Genomic DNA, 16948 nt, shown 5'->3' on the forward strand with positions numbered 1-16948 from the left:
ATATATATATATATATATATATATATATATATATCAGAAGGTGTAACTCAGTGGTACAGTGCTTGCTTAATATTTAAGAAGTGCTGGGTTCAGCCCAACCACCCCAAAAAAGATAAAAGTATCTGAAAAGTGAAATAAAAAAATATATTTAGTGTCCAACTCTTCTGAAAAATAGCACTGTACAGTATTAGCAATTAGATTGATCAATCAACATATAAAGTCATAACAAAGCTTCTTATCAACATTCAATCTGCACAATGGTCACATAACTGACAAATCAGATGTTAGCCTGTATCTCACCCAGTTTATATCCATCACCTGACTTATAAGGACTTGAATTTAATGGAAAAGCACCCTTGTTGTTTCAAATATTTACAAGTGAGAAAACATTTTCCATTTGAAAAACACTGTAGAACAATAAATTTAACATCATGTACCTAACATGTAAGGAATGGCCATGACCTGAATCACATTTGATGTCACCTGTGGCTTCCACAGTCTACAGCATAAGCTACACTTCCAGAAGTTTACAAAGACAAATACTGCCCCTAAGAGCTCTAAGAAAGCTTTTTAAAAAATCCTTTAAGGAAATGGACAGAGAGCAAGGACTCAGTGGTTAGCACAATCAACTTCCCATATACAAGAGGCACCTAACAACAGGTGTCAGACGCTCCTCCCTGCCTGCTCCCCGCCTATATCCTCTAACTCCCACCTCAGAACTCTCCCAGTTTTAGTGGATGAGTGGATCCTATGGAAAGGATAGTGTTACAGACTAAATGTTGGTACCCATACCAAAATTCATATGTGGAAGCCCAATCCCCACTTGGAGGTAGATAGAGGTGAAACCACATTGTTACCCAATCCGATTTGAAAGATGTTGACAATCATACACATTATCTCTCTATGTCTATAGAAAAGAATAACAAAGATTTTTAAAATAATAATCATGGAGCTGAGGCTGTAGCTCAGTGGCAGAGTACTTGCCTAGCATGTGTGAAGCACTGGGTTTGACCCTCAGCACCACATAAAATAAATAAATAAAAGTATTCTGTCCATCTACAAAAATCATAATCATAATCATAAGCCAGGTTTGGTAGTGCATGTCTGAAATCCCAGCTATTTAGAGGGCTGAGGCAGGAGAATTGGGAGTTCAAAGTCAGTTTGGGTACCTCATCTCAAACCGTCCCATCCCAAAAAAAAGAGCAGCAGCAGCTACAGTATGATGAAATTCACTAACTCAGAGTCTGTGGAATCCAGGTGTTTGGAGTTAACATCTGTCTCTGCAGTGTGCCGCCGAAGCCCAGCACTATAGTACTAGCATTCTTACAGATATCTTAAGGAACTGGTATTGCTAGTCAGTAAAGCAATGACAGGGCTATAACTACTACATACAGTGTAAGAAAAGGATGTAACCAACCCAACATGGAAACAGTTATTTCTTCCAGTGGTGATGGAGTGGGCTGCCTGGCTCACACAGAATCTAATACCAGCCCTGTTAGAGAGCTGAGGCAAAGACAAAGTTCAGGGGTCTGACACAGAACCAAGCTGCAGCCTGCCTGAGGAGCACATCTGTAACTTCAGTCTCAGCTTTGCCAATCGAGCACAAACTACACCTTCAAGTAATAACCTTGAGATTTTTCTAAATGCTCCAAATATAAGACTTCTCCCTAAATCACAATGACTTCTTTTTTGTTTTATATTTTTACTCTTCAGTTGCAGTTGGATACAATACCTTTATTTTATTTATTTATTTTGTTTTATGTGGTGCTGAGAATCAAACCAGGGCCTTGCGTGTGCTAGGCAAACACTCTACCACTGAGCCACAACCCCAGTCCCACAATAACTTCTTACAACAATGAAGATGTATGAGCAAGCCTTTACTTCTCTGGGCCCACTCAGATGAGGAATCAGGATGCAGTGACAATCAAAACTTCACTAATTACCCCTAAAGTCATTTGCCTAACTAACATCATCTTAGAAAGAATATTATATGAGTGGATAATAATGCAAGCATAAATAATAATCCCACATGCAAAATTTGCTAAGGGTTAGGACCAACTGTATACATGTGTCCCTGATAGAAAATTTAAATGCCAAAATCCACATGTTCTTTTTCTTGAAAGAGACATACTACCTTTGGCAAGGTTTCCAATATTTTTTCCTTTTCTCTTTTTGTTTTAGCCAATATATTTAACTAATTGTTTCCCAAAAGGTCAACTTCTGTTTTCTAGAAACATATGTTACTTGAGATGAGAAATATTTGATCTAAAAATACACTACTGTTCCCAGTCATTCCAAGAGCGGTGAGAGAACTAGGGGATTGAGTCCCTCTAATTACTTACTTGTTAAAAAAAGGTTCAATGAGTTTTGATCTGGCAGATACATGAATTTTTGGAGGACTGAGAAAAGAACCTAATGAAGAAAAGAAGCAGGGTTTTATACACAGTCATATGGACAAAGTCTGAAAGTTCAGACAAAAACACATGTAAATCAACAGTATGGTTCTACAAGGGTAAAAGGTACTCTCACTGACCAGGCACCTGACAATAGGTGCATGTCAGTGGCTCCTCCCTGCCTACTCCCTCCCATCTCCTCCAACTCCTACCTCAGACCCTCCCACTTCTAACTGGGCAAGTGGATCCTTGGAAAATGGCAGAGTTACAGACTGAATGTCTGTGTTCACCTCAAATTCACATGTGGAAGCTTTTTCCACAGCATGACGGTATTTGGAAGTGAGACAGTATTTGGAGGTAGTTAGGGGGACTGGTGACTTGATCAGAAGAGACACAGAGTTTCTTCCCCCAGCTCTCTACCACAGGGTGTCTGGGTCTGAGCAGACAGCCATTTATAAACCAGGAGTGGGCTCTCACCAGACCAGCAAAATATGCTCAGCTGGCACCTTGATCTTGGGCTTCCCAGCCTCAGAACCCGAGAAACAAACGTGTTGCTTAAACCCCCAGTCTATGGTAGTCTGCCCCAGCAGCTTGCGCTGATCCACTCGAGCCCACTGTGTATCTGACAGAAACGCATATGACAGAACCCTTTTTAACAAGTACCTAGGTAATTTGCCATGGAGATGAAGCACAGTCCTGTGATATAAGCATCATAGCCTGCCTCGTGGAGCTGTTCAGAAGCTGTGTCATAACTTGGAAAACCTTCTGCACTTTCTGAAGAGAAAAAAGGAAAAAATCATTTTCCCCAGGTCATCATGAAACACAAAGACTAGTTTAGACATAATGCCCAGCCAAATCCTGACTTCATTAACATGTGCTGCAAAATACCCTCAATAAGCAGGAGAAAAATTTCTATGTTTTAACTCTCTGTATACAAGACCTTAACACACACACACACACACACACACACACACAGAGACTATCGAGTGACTGAAAATGAGGGTTTTGGTGCAGACAACAGAAATGCCTCAATACATTTCCAAAGACCCCACTAGAGGCCTCCTTATCCCACACTGGTGGGAGCTGCTCACAATCATGCATAACTCACCCAATGACAATTATTCCTCTTCTGATTGCTTTCTAAGGTCAAGAAAAGGAATTTCTTCCCTATATAAGATCATAACATCAGGACACAGCAAAGAGTAACAGCAGGACTCAGGAGTCACATTGACTCAGCTTGAATCTCTGCTCCACAATTTGCTGTGTGACCCTAGGCAAGTCACTTCACCCCTGGCTCCAGATTTGTAAAATGGAGATGACAACCAAACCTCCTCAACACAATGCAAGGAAAGATCTTACCTAGGGTGTGGTGCATGGTAAATGCATAGTAAATACTCTCTATAAGTAGCCTGTTAACACTCTTCCCCCAAAATGAAAGACTCCAGTTCAGTATTGGTAACTCAAAGTCAACAATGTCCTCCACTATGTGTCCAAGCTTGGAGATCTAAAGACAATAGCACAACAACTCCAAAAATAGATCAGAATTTGCTGTAACATGGCCCTTAGATCATGGGGCCCCTTCATAGCAAAGACCATTTTATAACATGATTCTTTTGTCACACTGACATACACAGAAGCTGAGAAGATAAAGTCTGGGAAGAGCCACCTGCTTTAGACTAAATTCTCTTCCCAATACCAGAATTATATATGGAAATAACAGGATAAAACTATCACTCATAAATTTATATTATTTCCTAGAATCATTCAGAAATGAGAGTGAAAGAGGCAGAATAAAAACATGAATGAACAATGAAAAGAATGCAACTGTTTTCATGTCAATATGATGCTCCTTAAGAAGAATTCTTTAACCGCGTATTAAATATGAGGCTTAAAAAGTTTTTTTTTAAAGCCTTTAACATAGTAGCCACCTAATATTTTCCAATACTACCACAAGCTGAAACACATTATTTTCCGATCAATTACTATATTATTACAGACAAGGTCTAGGTTTTATTTCCCCCTCCCCACCCCTTTTCTTAATTTCTTTCTTGGACTCTAACCCAGAAGGGAAAGCAAATATCTGTAATCTTGGCTGCTTTAATACCTGCCATTATCAGTTTTGAACCATTAGTCCTATTATGTATTGAGAAGTTTTCGGGCCACAGCTAAAGGAAAGAGAACTACAGTGTCTGCAGCATACATAATTAGGCTAAAAGGAACACGTAAGTAGCACCCAGAAGAATCACCAAATACCTTGGTGGTATTGGACATGGCTAAACACCTCCATCCCACAAGGAACATTCCCCCTGACTTTTGATTTCCCTGGATGCTATTTCCACTTCCTAATTTGGCTTAAAAGGAAACAGGGACAAGAGCTCTCCTTTAATCTCATCAGTAAACTCAGTTCTTGGGTTTTTCTGAGACAGAAAATATATTTTCATTCTACTCCTGGCAATTAAACACCAACTCTGCCTCTGCTTAAACAATGTACCATATAAAAGGTCACATCAAGTTCTGGGAGAACTCCAAGCATTAGGAAATAAAAGCCTTGAAGCTTTAGTTGCCAAATTTCTCAATGAATGCCTACCCAACTCTTTTAACATAAGACACATGTAAAATTAAAGACCATTCTTCTTCAGAAAACAGTAATTCAACACAGGGCACGAGTGGGCTAACTTGGCCAAAATCTAAACGTGCAGTATAGTTCTAGCGCCATTCACCTTTCTTCTACAGTATGCATCATAACTATCACAAAGAGTTGGATGGTTTTCAGGTTTGTTTCGTATTCTTACCAACTTTAGGAGGGCTGAAAGGTGTTTCTTTTACCCGCTTTTCCAGTTCTGCAAGGGATGTGTTGTTAATGATATCCTGCAAATGAGGAAGTAGAGAGGCACAGCACTTCATCATCAACAGGCAACATACAGTAAAGAGATCCAGGGCTGGGGATATAGCTCAGTTGGTACAGTGCTTGCCCTGCATGCACAAGGCCTTGGGTTCAATCCCTAGCACCACACACACACACACACACACACACACACACACACAAAGTGTTTCTGGGTTGAGGTTGTAACTCAGTGGTAGAGCACTTGCCTGGCTCGTGTGAGACACTGGGTTCAACCTTCAGCACACATAAAAATAGATAGATAAAATAAAGGTATTGTGTCCATCTATAACTAAAAAGAAAAAGATTAAAAAAAAAAAAATCCACTTTTGGGACATGCATACAAATGGCATCTGGTGCTGCCCCCTGGTGTTCTTTAAAGAACAAGTCATCTTTCACTAAATGCAAAAGAGAAGCAAGTTTAATTTCACTCTATGAAAAGTACAACCATCAGGTTACAGTGGTTCATGCCTATAATCCCAGCAACTTAGGAGGTTGAAGCAAGGGCATCTCAAGTTAGAGGCCAGCCTGGGCAATCTGGTAAGACTCTGCAACAAAATGAAATAAAAAGGTCTGGAGATGTGGCTCAGAGGTAGAGCATTCGCCTCATATATGCAAGGCCCAAGGTTCAATCCCCACTACCAGGAAAAAAAAAAAAAAAAAAAAAAAGCAAACCAAATGGAAGGTTTTTACAGATGCATTAAACATCTACAGACCTTTCATCAGAAAGCTATGCTGTTCTGGTGTTCATATCAATTATATAAAATAGTTCTTCATAAAGTAGCAAAAGATTATGCCATGATCTAAATTTCCTTGATTAGAAAATTTATCCCAAATATGTACAAAAAAGGAAATGAAGAAAAAAAACTGTGCACATGTGCAACATACTCAAAAGTAAATAATATATTTAATATTAAAAATTATATTTGAAGAAAAAAGAAAAAAACTCACATAATCCCACTAGCCAAAGTCAACCCCTGTTCACATTTTTACATATTTGGGTGGGGTTTTTTTCCATTTTCTCTTTATTCCTTTATTTCTTCTTCTTTTTTCTTCTATATATTTGGAATAGCATTTAGATAGACCAGAATTCCAAAGATAATAATAGCAATTCAAAAAATTTCAAAGTATAGCTCATTAGTGATAGTTCAAATTTAAACACTACCTTAAAAGGTTGTGTGCTGGCCATCAATTTAGTATCCAAGAGTCTGAAAACAAAATATTTTTAATAAGGTAAACATAATTTGTATCAATGTTCAAAATGTATTTTACTCAAATATTTAAAATAATTTCATACATACAGTACATATTTAACATGCTTAACATACACCTAATACATGAAATACTTAACATATAATACACTTAACATGGAGAGAAGAACCAAGCACAGTAGCCGTTGAGGCTACCAGTGAAATCACTGCTACATTAACCTGGGGTCAAGTCCTATCACCAGTGACTTCATCAGACAGCTGCAGGTCAGTCCCTGCTCTGACACACTAAGAGAATCAGTTCCAGGTTCGTCTGCACCCTGTGTGTGGTCTCTATCAACCTTAAAGGCAAGTCAAACATCCCCCTGTTTCCGCATGGTTCAAATACTGGTGTAGGTCTAACCTTCCTAAATCATTACTATCTACTGCTACTTACCCAGATTGGTATGAAATAAGTTCTTAGGGAGCCCAACTCTACATTCAGTAATTTCATGCTGTTGTTATTTCTTACTATTCTGTTTCAAAAATCAAAAATACTAAATAGAGAAAGAGACTCTCTGACCAATATGAAAGCTATATTTCTCTATTTCTTTTCACACAAAGGTGAACACTAAATAGTAAGACAGAAATAGTCCCTATTCAAATGGGTGGGCATGTGATCTATCAGACATGTGACACATCAGAACTAGGATGTAATTACCAACTGTGGAGAACACCAGCAGCAAAGGCACCGACTTAAAGTGGAGAAAAAATTTCTCCCTAGTCTGAATGGACAGAGCAGACGCCCAACAGGGTACTTCAACAGACAAGGTGTGTGCCAGGGATGTGAGGGACCACAGCCACTTTAGGAAAGCCTCACCAGCCCTTCAGAGGGAAAGGTGTGAGATAACAGAAGAGGAGTCATAGGCTGCCTTCCCACCCAGCTCAGACTCTGATTTAATGGGACAACAAAACCAATCATAAATTTAAAAAGTCAACTCCTCCAAAGTTAGAGAGACTAAATCATTTCCCAGCTTTTATGAACTGGATTCTAATCAGGGTCCATTGATTTTCATAAATTAGCATGTATCTGTTTGTATTATGTATGTCACAATGACTGTTTTATTTATTTTTTATTGAAAACAGCAGTTGGGTTCATTTCACAAACTCATACATACATGGAATTTGATTTCAGTTCACAAACCCCCCCAACACCCAACCAACAGTGACTATTTTGAATGAACGATGAGACTTAAAGAAAGCCTACCTGGGGAAAACACATGTTGTCAGCTCCTTAAACTCATTTAAGTCCTAAAAAATACAGAGAATGACTTGTTACCATTTTCCAAATACACCCATGGTATTAAAAATAGACTTAAGCATCTCAGGTGCACAGCTTTCCTCTCAAACAAACCATTATACCTCCTAGAGGCTTTAAGCTAAACGGTAAAACCCATCTCCAGGTAATAATTACATCTTAAAAACCTTCCAGTTTCCTCATTGATTGGGAATCACATGATCTGGGGACTAACCTTGGCATAACAAAACAGTCAAATATAAGGATTATATGACTGAAAGAAAAGAGGAGGGTTCTACTATATGTAGAAAGCTGTAGATCTGAGAGGCCTGTGAAACTGCTTGGGAAGTTCCAGTAATAGCCAACAGGCTGTATTCCATTACACAAATTTATCATAATAGTAGACTAGCACTGTCATTTACATTAAGTGGTTTATACAGAAAATGGATATATTGTAAACTAGCTTACACCTACACTGAGACAATCTTTGTTAGTTAAAACCACAATTAAAATACAGACTTTTCATTATGTATGACTCCTTCTTTAAGTACAAGAAAATTGCTAAAGTGTCACTAATACCAAGTGTCTAAGTCAGAAAATTAATTTCCCAAGTTTATTTTGATCAGGAAGTCTGCGGCAGACAGGAGAGTGCTCCAATTTTGAATTAACTCATTTACATACATAATTGCCATGCTAGACTGTATAGTCACACTGCTGACCCTTTATAAACAACACTTCTCTTCAAAGTTATTCATGCTTCATAGGAAACTGCCATTTCCAATTAGCTTTTCAAGCCTGTAAGTACAGACTGTATTTAGCTAGCTTGAAATATTTACCAGCCTTTCAATGGCTATTGTTAAATTAATGGACAATACATGAACAAGTGGTTTCAATGCTAAGGCAAACAAAAATGTCCGTCACTGTCAACTCTCAATACCACTGCAAAGTTTTACAAGCCAGAGAAAAGTAAAATTCAGGAATAACATACAGCAGAATTCTAAACTGACACTTGCTAAAAGATCACTCTGAGGTACCAAGAAGTCTCCTAAGAAGAAACTCTCCTGACCTAAAAGCTCCAAAATATGAATTCTTTAGTACACTTTAAATGCAAACTTTGGTGTTAGTCCAAGAGTCCTACCATCCTCATTTATTATCGTGATTTCTTCCAAAGGTAAATAGAGAAAAAACATTTTCTCCCCTTGACAATGACAGAACACAAATAAGCAAATTACCAAGATACCACTGAGCTACAACCCCAGTCCCTAGGGCAATCTTGCCTAGCATGTGTGAGGCCTTGGGTTCAATTCTCAGAGCAGCATATAAATAAATAGGTAGATAGATGATTGATAGAAAGAAAGAAAGAGAGAAAGAAAAAATAAAGGTACATCGACAACTAAAAAAAATATTTTTTTAAAAAACTGCCATAGTAAGAAAGCAAGGGCTAGAACTGCTTATCCTATCCCACCTCCTGTGGCACACCAAATCACCTTCATTCTACTAGAACTTGATTCAAGTTAACACTTGTTAATTCTCACATACAAAGTACTCTGCCAGACACTTGGACAATGACAAGGTTACTCCTTGCCTGAGGAGATAACCACCAAGAAGAAGGGGTTACGCTGTACAACACAAGACAGAATTTACGGACCAGAGAGGTGCCAAGTTCTGCACCTCTTCCTCTGAGAAGGAAACAATCCCTTCATGGGCATGAAGGCAACAAGCAGGGGAATGTTCATGAAGGAGGCATGAGCTGGGCCTTGGGGGGAAAAAAGGTGAAATCATGGACTACAAACACTGAGGAAAGCTAGGGAAAATTCAAGTTGGTGGAAATCATACCAAGATCACAGATACGGAACGACCCAAAGCACTTCTTAGAGGAGAAATGAGCCCATGTGGCTGGAAAGAATGAGAACAACAACAAGTGCTCAGACTACAAGAAAGTTGGGCTCAATCAGAGATGGTCTGACACGCCTGGCTAAAGAGTCAACTATATAGAAAAACAAGGTGAGAGTGTTTGAAAATTTTAATCAGAGTCAATGATATGGACAGAGTCATACATCAGAAGATTTAAAACACTAGCACAGTCAAAATATTCTCTTTTGTTAAATCAATATTACTGCCTCCTACGTGACAAGCTCTGTTTGGTATTCAAAACACCTGGCACAATATTATATATACTCCCCTCTTTCCTTACTGATAACTTCATTGCTTTAAAGGTCAACAAATCAGGAGAAGAACTGCTACTTTGGTCTATTTGGCCAGTAAGAAGTGGCTGATCTAAAACAAATGTTGGGTCTTTAAAGGTAAAATGAAAATCTATTCCCATCATACTTGTTTTGAGAGTTACAGCTATGGAGCTTTTGTATTCCAAAGGGTGATAAAGTCATCGTGAAGAGTGGTGGCAACCTGAAGGCTAAGAACTAGGACAAGGGGAGCAACAGATGCACAACACCCAGCGGGCTGGGCTGCACTCTTCTGAAGAGTGTTCTGTTTGCTAATGGGGAAACATGACCTAAGAAATGGGCAGTAAACAAGACTAAACTCCCCAGGGTCTTCCAATGCAGAACTAACAAAAGACTAACCTCATCTGATGGCATTTTAAAGCAAGAATTGGCAAACCATAGTCTTCAGGCCAAATCTGGCTTATCATTTATTTTTTTAAATAAAATTTTATTGCAACACAGCCACACCCATTTATTTATACATTCATGATAATTTGGGAGCTACAAAATAACAGAGAGCTGCCAGAGAGACCATACAGGCTGGAAAGCCCAAAATATTTCACTATCTGGACCTTTACAGAAAAAGACTGCCAACCTCTGATTTCAAGAATGGGCTGAATACCGAAAGAAAAAAAAAAAAATTCAGCCTGGAGTTTGCTGAACTGCAGGTAAGAAATGAGGCTATCTGCGGCAAAAACGGAAAGACCCCAGTCATGAGAAACAGCATGGGGATAGGATCATTAAGATTTTGTAATGGAACAGATCTGGGGACAGAGGAAGAGTCAAAACTGATATCAAAAACAGGATTGGAGGGCTGGGGCTCAAGCGGTAGCGCGCTAGCCTGGCATGCGTGCGGCCCGGGTTCAATCCTCAGCACCACATACAAACAAAGATGTTGTGTCCGCCGAAAACTAAAAACAAATATTTTTTTAAAAATTTTAAAAAAAAGGATTGGATACTCAGAATCACCTATACTAATGGAATCAAGAGAAAAATGGTTGGGAGACAGTATAAGGAAAGAAAGGTAGTGAAAATTAAATATCTCATGTAGACACATGAACAACCCATCTGAGAGCAAGCCAGCAGGAGAATCCCAGAGTCTAGCATGAAATGCACACACAAATCTGGGAGAGAGCATGGCTAGAGATAAATGTTGGTGTCTACAGTTGAGTTACAAAAATGGCCAATATCTGGGACTGCAAATTGGTGCAACCACCCTGGAAAGCAATATGGAGATTGCTCAAAAAACTTGGAATGGAACCACCATTGACCTGGTTATACTACATCTCCATATATACCCAAAGGACTTAAAATTAGCATACTAGAGTGACATAACCACATCAATGTTTACAGAAGCTCAATTCACAACAGCTAAGAAATGTTACCAACCTAGGTGCCCTTCAACAGATAAGTGAATAAAGAAAATGTGATATATCTACACAATGGAATATTACTCAGCCATAGAAAAAGGATAATTTTATGACTTTTGCCAGTAAATGGATGGATCTGGAGATTATCATGCTAAATGAAATAAGCCAATTCCAAAAAACAAAAGGTTCTCTTTGATATGCAGATTCTAACACACAATAAGGGGGGCAGAAATTCAGTGGACTAGACAAAGAAGAATGAAGGGAAGGGAGGGGGACGGGAATAAGAAAGACAGTGGAATGAATCAGAACTTTCTTATGTTCATATATGAATACACCACAGTGAAACTCCACATCATGTACAACCACAAGAATGGGATCCTATTTAGAATAAGTTATACTACATGTATTATAATATGTTAAAATACACTTTACTGTCATGTATATCTAGAAAGAACAAAAAAAGTAGGCAATATCACTAAAAGACAGGGAACATGGAGAGAAAGGAGTATGAAGGACTCCTTGTGTGAAGGTGGGGGCAAGGGAGATGTCATGCAGTTAGGAGCAGGAGTGCAAGAGCCTGACGGGGAGCCAGAGGAGTTCATGCCTGGTGAGCTTACCTGGCTCAAAGTCAGGGCAGTAGAGGAGCTGAGGGAAGCCCTGAGCAGGAGGCAACCAAGAATTTCATAAAACCAGAGATTAAAGGTGATGAATTTGAGGAAGGCTACACTTCCAGTTGCTCTGTGGTTTGGGATTCAAGCACCAGGACTACTGCTTCTCAGTGAGGTGGGTGAGGGAGGGAGTACACTGAAACTCCATATCAGACAGTCAGCATCTCTTAAGGTCTCAGAAATTTGAGTGCATCAAAAAAAGAAGAAGAGAGAGTACACCGGAGCCAGATAGCAGTAGCGGCGGCAGCAGTGTGGTTCCCCAGGGAGGGGAGGGATAAACACACAGAAACACAATGGACAAATTTGGCACAAAAAAATCTGTAGATGAAAAAAAGCAGCCTGAATTTAGCTATCCAGAGGCTGCACAGCAAACTGCTATCTAATAAGTGCTCTGTATTTTTCAACTGGCAAAGAACTAAGGCCAGGAGCCATGCTGAGGAGGCCACATTGCAGCTCGCTGCTGCCAGAAGCCCAGGAGACCACAGCAAACACTGCATACTGTCCTGGCAAGCGCCTACCCGGTGGCCTAGGGTGTACCTAGCAGAAAGTGACTGAAAAAGACACAGAAAAGATTGTACCCAAGGAGATTCAATCAGAAATACAGAAGGGAGTGTGACTTGCTTTCTCTTTGAGCCTGGTGGCTCATGGGACAGCTGATAAGGATGGAGAAACTGCATATGCAGGCGTGAATGCACTCAAGGACAAGACCGGCAGCTGAGTATGTGGGAGGTGGGGAGGGCTGATTCTCCTGCCACACAGGAGAGTTCCTGGGAGGCTCCTGAGATCCAGACTCACAGCCAAAAATGGCATCTGCCTGGCCCACAGAGTGTGCTAACCAAATCTCTCCAGAGCAGATGTCACCAAGCAAAGTCCCTAAGGCTGATCAGACTTAAGCCCTGGCCTCCCAGAAGTGCCCTCTCAGAACTGTGCAGCAGTCCTATCCTGGTCTGTCAAGCAGGACTGTCCAGACAGAAACGTCAACTGACAGTACTTCCCACTCCATCCTACATCCCACTGGTTAGGGGAAGCTGACGATGATTTCAAACAGCGTCAGTTTTAGGTCACTCCAGCTGGCAGCTGGGTGAGCAACACAAAAAGAAGAAGATGTTAACAACCCCCAGTCCTCTCTCTCTCCAGCCCCGACCCCGACCCTCCCCAACTCAAAACATAGTCCAGGAAGAAATGACAAGCAGGACAGTCATGCACAGGCAGTGACCATCCATCCTCATCAGCACTGCTGGCTACCTCAGTGGGGACAATTCTTCACTGTTTCTGTTTCATTTCAAGTCTTTTTCCGTGTGTGTGTGCATGCGTGTGCTCTTGCTGCGCAGACTGGTTTGTGGACACACACACAGACAACTTTCTTTTTTTCTCATTTTAGCATATTTTTACGATGGTTATTTCCTTGTCTTGTCTTTTGAGAGTTAGGGCTTTTTGTTTCTTTGGTTTTGCTTTATTTTTACTCGTTTCTCTTTCTCTCCTTTCTTCTCCAACAATTTTTTTTATTCTCTTTCTCTCCCTTTACTTTTTTTTCCCATTTTTCCCTTCTCCTCCTTTGTAGTCATCACTTACTACCCTTCTTCAGCCTGTTTACATTTTGAACTTTCTAAACTTTCTTTTATCCTCCCACCACATTTTCTTTTCTCTTAATGAACTCTATTTTTACCATTTTTTTAGAACTATTTGGTTTACACAATTCCTGCCCCCACCATTCATGTTGCTGCAGTTATTAGTGCCATGGATGGCACAGTTGACACCCTCTGTTTACTTTAATGCCATATCTAGTTCACAGCTATTCACTGCTTTTGCTGTTGGCAAGGGCTGGCCCACCAATCCTGTTTTTGTGGTAACTGGTGTTGCAGATGTCATAGGCATCAGGATCCATTATACTGCTCTAAGGTTAGCTTCAGCTGTTGCTATTATTTGCTTCCCCCTTTTCTGTGAGGCGCTGGGAATCTATAAGGACACTACAAGTTCACAGGAGAAAGACTTGGCTATTGAACTAAACCCAGCCAAGAGGCAGCACACGTGCTCCACACACACATTAACCATCCTCAAACCTCACGGATACTTTAATACAACCCCAAATTAATGACCAGATTCCAAGCAGGAATGGCTGGGGGATGGCCCTCAGGTCCCACTCATGGACATCCACTCCTACGGCAAAATCATAAAGAATTAACACAAAGGTTGCAGACACCACACATACAGGGGGTCTCTCCTAGGCCACTCAAGGCACACTGGCAAGAGAAGGCTGTGACTGGAAAAGGCCTACTCCTAAGAGTGGAAGTGAGCAGCACAACAACATCTAGACAAAAACCAACACAAGAAATATGAAAAAACGTGCTGGGGATGTGGCTCAAGCGGTAGAGTGCTCGCGTGCGGCCCGGGTTCGATCCTCAGCACCACATACAAACAAAGATGTTGTGTCCGCCGAAAACTAAAAAATAAATATTAAAAAATTCTCTCTCTCTTTAAAAAAAAAAAAAAAAAGAAAAGAAATATGAAAAAACAAGGTCACACAAAGACTCTTAAAGTTCATAATTCAACAGAAACTGACTCCAAAAATATTAAAGTGGATGAAATACCAGATAAAGAACTCAAAAAAAGATTATAAAAATGATCAATGAATTTCAAGAGAACACAGAAAAACAATTGAATGAGTAAAGGGAGTCAGTCAGGAAATGAATGAGAAATTCAGTGAGTAGATGAAGTACTGAAAAAGAACTAACAGCCAGGCACAGTGGTGCATGCCTGTCATCCCAGCAGCTGAGGAGGCTGAGACCAGAGGATCAAGAGCTCAAAGCCAGCCTCAGCAAAAGCAAGGTGCTAAGCAAGTCAGTGAGACCAGTGTCTCTAAATAAAATATAAAACAGGGCTGGGGGTGTAGCTCAGTGGTCAAGTGCCCCTGAGTTCAATCCCTGGTACCAAAAAAAAAGAAAAGAAAAGAAAAAGAACCAACAGAAGTTTTAGAAATGAAAGATATAATAAAATAAAATGTTCAGTGGAAGTCTCTCTAGAATACACCATGTTGAAGACTAAATCTCAGAGCTGGAAGACATGATACATTATTTTTAAAACGCCTAACATACAGAATAAGTAGCCATTCTTGAACATTCAGATACTGTTAAAATAAAGAAAATAAGTATCCATGACCAGAATATACAAGAACTCTGGAACAACTTTAAGAGACCAAATTTGAGAATCACTGGAGGGGCTGCAATTGTAGCTCAGTGGTAAAGCAAGGCTTGCCTAGCATGTGTGAGGAACAGCGTTCAATCCTCAGCACCACATAAAAATAAATGAATAAAACTAAAAGAAAAAAGTTACTACCTTAAAAAAAAAGTCAATAGTCTATTAAAAAAAGAATCACTGGAATCATGAAGGGTTGTGAAAGACAGGCTAATGGCATGGAGAATCTCTGCAGGGATAAAACAGAAAAAATTTCAAATCTTGAAAATGAGATAAATATCCAGATACAGGATGCATTCAGAACTCCAGTAGACAAGATCAAAAAAGCACCTCTCCATTTTAAAATGCCTAACATACAGAACAAGGACAGAAATTTAAAAGCCTCAAGAGAAAAACATCAGGTCACATTTAGAGGCAAGTCAATCAGAATCACTTCCAATTTCTCAGCATGGACTCTAAATCCAGGGGGGCTTAGAATGATGTATTCCAAGTCCTGAAAAAAATAACTGTCAACAAAGACTGCCATATCCAGCAAAGCTATACCTCAGAATTGCATAGATAAAAGCCTTCCAAGATAAATAGAAACTAGTAGAATTCATGACCACTAAGTCTGCACTACAGAAAATAGTTAAAGAAATACTTCACACAGAAGAAACCAAAACCAACCCAAGCTCACAAATGGACACATCTCATTTGAAGGGTAGCTAAGCAAACAAGAAACAGAACTAAACTAAACATTAGAAATAAATGAAAATGAAAAGAATTAATAAACATCTCTCTATAATAACATGGAATGTAAATGGTCTCAACTCCCCAATTAAATGACATAGGCTGGCAGAAGAGACTCACCTAACAGGCAAAGACAGCCACAGGCTGAGAGTGAAAAGATGGAAATTGACATTCCATATAAAAGGAGCCTACAACCCCCACACAAAAGCAGGAGAATCTACTCTCATATCCGAGGAAACAGACTTCAATCCAAAATTAATAAGAAGAGACCAAAGGTCATTTTATACTGGTAAAGGGAACAATTCAACAAGAAGAAGTAACAATAGTAAATATTTATGTCCCAAACATTGATGCAGCTAATTACATAAGACAGACACTATTTGAATTAAAAACTCAGACCCCAATACAATAATACTGTATGATTTCAATACACCTTATCAATAGATAGGTCATTTACACATAAACTCAGCAAAGACTCTTCAAGCCTAAAAAATATTATATATCAAATGGAATTAACAGACATCTACAGATATTTCATCCAACAAAATCAGAATATGCTTTCTTCTGCCAGATGTGGTGGAGCACAACTGTAATCCCAGCAGCTCAGGAGGCTGAGGCAGGAGGATTGCAAACTCAAAGTCAACCTCAGCAACTTGGCAAGATCCTGTCTCAAAATAAAATATAAAAAGGGGTTGGGGATAGGAGCTGGGGTTGTGGCTCAGCGGTACAGCATTCACCTTGCATGTGTGAGACCCTGGGTTCAATCCTCAGCACCACATAAAAATAAATAAACAAAATAAAGATATTGTGTCTGTGTATAACTAAATATATATATAATATATATATATATATATATATATATATATATATTTTATATATATATATATAATATATATATATTACATATATATGTAATATGTATAATATAACATATAATAAATTATTATATAATATATAATATATAGTAATATAAATGTATATAATATAAATACATAGAAATATATATATA

At 39.2% G+C, this 16948-nt stretch overlaps 1 protein-coding gene across 3 annotated transcripts in view; it reads right to left on the reverse strand.

Moving 5' to 3' along the window:
* The window catches only part of Parn (poly(A)-specific ribonuclease), a 145374-nt gene that overhangs the window by 97499 nt on the left and 30927 nt on the right, over nucleotides 1-16948 (reverse strand). For all 3 annotated transcript variants that reach the window (XM_015491075.2, XM_015491073.2, XM_048789529.1), the window contains 5 exons: nucleotides 7729-7772; nucleotides 6440-6482; nucleotides 5186-5261; nucleotides 3057-3167; nucleotides 2343-2412 (listed from right to left, as the gene is read on the reverse strand). In XM_015491075.2, the coding sequence (XP_015346561.1) occupies nucleotides 2343-2412; nucleotides 3057-3167; nucleotides 5186-5261; nucleotides 6440-6482; nucleotides 7729-7772 (344 nt within the window). The remainder of the gene's footprint in view (nucleotides 1-2342; nucleotides 2413-3056; nucleotides 3168-5185; nucleotides 5262-6439; nucleotides 6483-7728; nucleotides 7773-16948) is intronic.

This window comes from Marmota marmota, unplaced genomic scaffold (assembly GCF_001458135.2).
Source record: "Marmota marmota marmota unplaced genomic scaffold, marMar, whole genome shotgun sequence".
In the NCBI taxonomy this organism is placed as follows: domain Eukaryota; kingdom Metazoa; phylum Chordata; class Mammalia; order Rodentia; family Sciuridae; genus Marmota; species Marmota marmota.